This window comes from Cucurbita moschata, unplaced genomic scaffold, assembly GCF_002738365.1.
Source record: "Cucurbita moschata cultivar Rifu unplaced genomic scaffold, Cmos_1.0 Cmo_Scf00010, whole genome shotgun sequence".
In the NCBI taxonomy this organism is placed as follows: Eukaryota; Viridiplantae; Streptophyta; class Magnoliopsida; order Cucurbitales; family Cucurbitaceae; genus Cucurbita; species Cucurbita moschata.
In genome coordinates this window covers 2,040,418-2,045,765 of record NW_019268526.1, presented here as the reverse complement: position 1 = coordinate 2,045,765, position 5,348 = coordinate 2,040,418, and the positions used below count along the sequence as shown (strand labels likewise).

Genomic DNA, 5,348 nt, shown 5'->3' with positions numbered 1-5,348 from the left:
TGATTAAAAAAAAAAAAAAAAAAAAAAAAAAAAAACGTGACCGTACCTACCACGTGATTGTTACTTTGGCTGATGGCAATAAGCAACATCCATTTTGTACGCTTTTTTTTTTTTTTTTTTTTTTGTTTTTTTTTTAATATAATAAAGCCTAATTCGTCATTTTGCAATGATTTTCAAAATAACCAATGTCGCTTATCAAATCTCTGCCCGCTGCCCCTGCCCCATCTGACACCGGCTGCCTGATTACTTATAAATTACAATATGATTTTTTTTTCTATATTTAAAATTTAAAACTTATATTCATGTTCAATTTTTTACGTTTTTAATTTAAAATTTCAAAGAAATTAAATAATAATGGATTATTTTAAACATACTTCTATTTTTTTTTTTTTGATAAAAATAAATACCACAAAACCAGAAAAAATTACAAAATTTTAATCTATTTTTATAATTTAAGAAAAGAAAAAAAAAAGCTAATAAAGGGACGCTAAATTTTTAATATGAAATCACAATAGAATTATAAATTATGAAGCGTTCAAAATCATTATAAGTTACACGTAAAATTTAGCTCGTGTTAATTGAAATTAGTTTTATAATATACATATAAGACTAAACCATTGTTTTAAATTAATTAAAATTTGCAAATTTTCATTTTCCAAACCTTTTGATGGTAAAAAAAAAAAAATAATTATTATGTCAAATAACAATTATGGTTTAAAAAAAAAACTCTTAAAATAACATATAAAAAAACTTTTTAAAATTTTAAAAAAATTAATTTTTATTCATAAATTAGAAATATTATTGAAACTTTATTATTTTTACTATTTTGTTTAGTTTATTGTGTCCGGAAAGGACAGTGGGGCAGCCACGAACCATGGTAGGCAGTACAAAACAGGCTGTAAATATTTAATATATATATATATATATAAATATAATAAGTAATATCCGCACGTGTTAAATTGTGTGGAGTTCGTGCGATAAGCGACTCCAATTATTGTTCCCTTCCAAAATATCTCGTTGTCGGTTATCAAGACTGTGTGGTTTCCCTCCTTCTATTCCCGTCAGTACGGCGTCGTTTTACCCCGTGAAAAAAATAATATTTTAATCGATATTTTTAAAAATAAAAACGACAAAGAAATGGCCGAAAAATAAAGTAATCTATATTTCAATTCATTCTTTACACATAAAATTTCAAAAAAATGATTTAAAAAATAAATTGTGGGCCCAGTCTCTATTATTTTAATTTTTAAATTATATATTCCACTTTAGAAATGTAATTTATATTCTCATTGTCTATCAACTTGTTTTTTTACGTAATATTTTACTAAAACGAGAAGAACCCATTAAAATTTTAATCATAATAATGAAGACTTAATTGAGAAGAAAGGTAATAGCATAAACTCCGATTAATCTAAATAAAGTTCTCTTAAACATAATTTTAAATTAAATTATGACATTTTAAAAATCTTATATTAGAGAAATCATTTGGATCATTTAAAATTATAAAATTTTAATATTTATGACAAATTTATTTATGGGTAGTTTTAATATGCACGGACGGTGAATTAAAAATTAAAAAATATATTTAATTATTATTTTTGGAGATAAAAAGAAAGTATTTCGAATCTGACTTTTCGATTGAAGGGTCAAATAAGGCTGAAAAGTTACGAGGTACGAAAAGACTAATCCACCCTTGATGGGTCTAAAATGATAAACAAAAAAAGTGCCTTAAATTAATATTAAAAAAATATCTAATAAACTGCCAAAATAATTAAAATAAACAAGTCTTCAAATGGCACATGACTCAACTTGCAGTAAACTATAATTAATCTGAAAAATTGATTATTTTATTTCACTTTTATTGAAATTTAATCTAACTTTATATTAAAAATTTACGGTGGTCACTTTTAAAAAATAGAACTAAAATAAATCAAATTTAAAACTTTGTTTTTTTTTTAAAATTATTATTATTATTTCTCTTATGGAATTAAAACTTTAATGAAAGTGAAAATGTCCCAATTATACCCCTGTCTATTTTCTAAGATATTTACACGTAATATTTTTTATAAAAAAAAAATCTTACTAAAAGTAAAGAGAAAAAATTTATTATTTTCTTTTTATCAAAAAATTGTGAAGAAAAAAAAAAGGGAAAATGGTCTCTGATTGCGGCTTTCCTTCACAATTCTCGTTTATTTGAAATTAAAATTCATTATATTCAACAATTTTATGTGGGAAATTTCTTTTTATTTGGAAAATTAACGAAAAAAAAAAATTAATTAACTACTTAATAAATAGAAATAAAAAAGAGAATTACTTTATCAAATCTTGGCATCAATTCAATAAATCTTATCTATTAAATTATACTTATTAAGTCGATATATTTATTTTAAATATAAAAATATAATATCTAAAAATTAATAAAAATATTCGAATATGTGCCCCAAATGCAAAAGTCCACTTAACACCGACGTAAATGATAGTTTTGAAATCTTTATAAAAATTTAAAAATAATATTTTTAGTTTTTAGTGAAAATAAATATTTTAAAATTTTAAAATATATATATATATATTGAATTTGAAATATGAATTATTGGTTATTTTAGGTAAAATATAATTAGTATTATTTATTAAACCGGGGACCATATGATGAGTTGGATTCGGAGATGTTACACACGCTGAACAGTCGACGACGCCGTCTTAAATGCTTGAAAATTAAAAAGAGAGAGAAAAAGCGAAAAAGCGAAATAAAGAATTTATAAAAAAAAAAAAAAAAAGTCAAATTTATTTTAATAATATTAAAAAAACTAATAGACGTCAAAATCAATTTTTTTTTTTTTTCCATTTTTCTTTTCATTTAAGGAATAATTTATTTTCAACTAATAAATACGAAAGGGTATAATAGAGAGATGAAAGATGTTTGGGGCCAGACACAAGGGTATAATAGTAATTTCATCATATGAAAACTCGTTTTATAAAATCGGTCCGTCACGTTGGTTCAAATTTTCAAATCACCCCCCGATAAGATTAAGATCCCTCTTCTCCGCCGTTCAAACCGTTCTCTGAAAAATCTAATCTTTTTTTTCAAGAAATTTGTTCATGGGGTCTTTGAAGCTGCCTCCGTCGACGACGGTGCTGAAATGGCTGGGATTTGTCTCCGCCGTGTGGGTTCAGGCCATTTCCGGCAACAATTACACCTTTTCCAACTACTCCGACGTCCTTAAGTCTCTGATGAATCTCACCCAACTTCAGCTCAATAATCTCTCCGTCGCTAAAGACGTCGGTAAAGCCTTTGGCTTACTCGCCGGAATCGCCTGTGATCGTTTCCCCACGTGGGTCATCTTGCTCATTGGATCTCTGGAAGGCCTTCTTGGCTATGGCGCTCAGTGGCTCGTCGTTAGCCAGAGGATTTCTCCTCTTCCTTATTGGCAGGTTATTCTTCAACTTTACCTTCTGGGTCAAGATATCAAATCTTGAGATGTTCTTTGATTGTTAAAAATGGCGTTTTTTTTTTGCCTCAGATGTGTATCTTCTTGTGTATGGGCGGAAACAGCACGACATGGATGAACACGGCGGTGCTGGTGACCTGTATCAGAAACTTCCGGAAGAATCGCGGCCCTGTTTCCGGCATACTTAAAGGCTACGTTGGTCTCAGCACCGCTATTTTCACCGATCTCTGTACTGCTCTGTTTTCCGACGACCCTTCTTCCTTCCTCGTCATGCTCTCTGTTGTCCCCTTCGCTGTCTGTCTCTTCGCCATGTTCTTCCTCCGCGAAATCCCACCTCCGACAACCGCCGCCAAAGCCGCCGCTGACACCCAGGAGGAATCCAACTTCTTCGCCGTCTTCAACGCTCTAGCCGTCATCGTCGCCGTCTATCTCTTATGCTTCGATTTCATCAAAAACTTCGGCACCGTCGTCTCCCAATTGTTCTCCGCCGGGTTACTAATTCTCCTCGGATCCCCTTTGATCATTCCGATTTACTCGTTTTTCAAGAACTGCCACTCGAATTCAGCCCAATCGGACTTGGAGACTCAAACAGAGGAGCCGCTGTTGAAGGAAGAAGCTACCGTTGCAGCTCCGGTAAAGGAGGAAATTACAGAGGAGGAGCAGAGACAGCCAGTGATCGGAGAAGAACACACGATTATTCAGGCGGTGAAAACCATTGATTTCTGGGTATTGTTCATATCGTTCCTATGTGGAGTTGGGACCGGATTGGCGGTGATGAACAATATGGGTCAGATCGGATTAGCTCTGGGCTACGCCGACGTCTCCATGTTCGTCTCTCTCATAAGCATTTGGGGCTTTTTCGGCCGGATCCTCTCCGGTTCCCTCTCCGAGCATTTCCTCAAGTAAGTCTCCCCCAAATGTTAACACTAATGAATTTAAACATGAATCAATATTAATAATCACACAATTTCAGGAAATTGGGCACACCAAGGCCCTTATGGAATGCAGCATCTCAAATTCTAATGACAATTGGCTACATCTTGATGGCGATGGCAATGCCAGGGTCTCTCTACATCGGCTCAGTCATAGTCGGGCTCTGTTACGGTGTTCGTCTCTCAATCACCGTCCCAACAGCCTCAGAGCTCTTCGGCCTCAAATACTATGGTCTCATCTACAACATTTTGATCCTTAACCTCCCAATCGGGTCGTTTCTCTTCTCTGGGCTTCTCGCGGGATTCCTCTACGACATGGAGGCGACCCCGACGGAGGGCGGGGGGAACACGTGCATCGGCGGCCATTGCTATAGAATTGTGTTTGTTGTGATGGCGTTGGCTTGTGGGATTGGGTTGGTTTTGGACATTTGGTTGGCATATAGGACCAAGGGGCTTTATTCTAAGCTGAAAGGGAACAAGAGATCAAAGAAGGGAAGCAGCAATAATAGCTCGTTGAGTTGAAGATGATTTAGAATTGGTGGATTGATGGGATTTTTTACCCAATGATATCTCCCAATTTATATATATATATATATATATATATATATATATATATATATATATATATATATATAATGTTAGTTTTATTAATATTTTAAAAATTAGTGGAATTAGGTATTTATTAATGTCGTGTAGTGAGTAATTAGAGTTGTATTATTATTAATTATGGATTTTATTAAATAATAATCTTATTTTTAAAAAATGAATTTGTATATTGGCTATCATAATAAGAAAATTTTAAAAATAATAATGATAATTATAAGTTTATAGTTAAAATTTATCTTTACAAAGTTTATTTTATTTTTTTTTAATTTTAATTATACACTATAATGATTATAAAAATGAATAATTCAAAAATATCTTTTAATTTTTAATAATACTGTTAAATTTATTTTTAAAATTTTTAAAA

At 31.3% G+C, this 5,348-nt stretch overlaps 1 protein-coding gene across 1 annotated transcript; it reads left to right on the top strand.

The window, feature by feature from the left end:
• Positions 1-2,934: 2,934 nt before the first annotated feature.
• Positions 2,935-5,109, top strand: LOC111448555 (protein NUCLEAR FUSION DEFECTIVE 4-like). The gene is made up of 4 exons (XM_023088224.1): positions 2,935-3,429; positions 3,519-4,348; positions 4,420-4,972; positions 5,027-5,109. Exons 1-3 carry the CDS (start codon positions 3,097-3,099, stop codon positions 4,898-4,900), a joined length of 1,644 nt encoding a protein of 547 aa, XP_022943992.1. The 5' UTR covers positions 2,935-3,096; the 3' UTR covers positions 4,901-4,972; positions 5,027-5,109.
• The last annotated feature ends 239 nt before the right edge of the window (positions 5,110-5,348 follow it).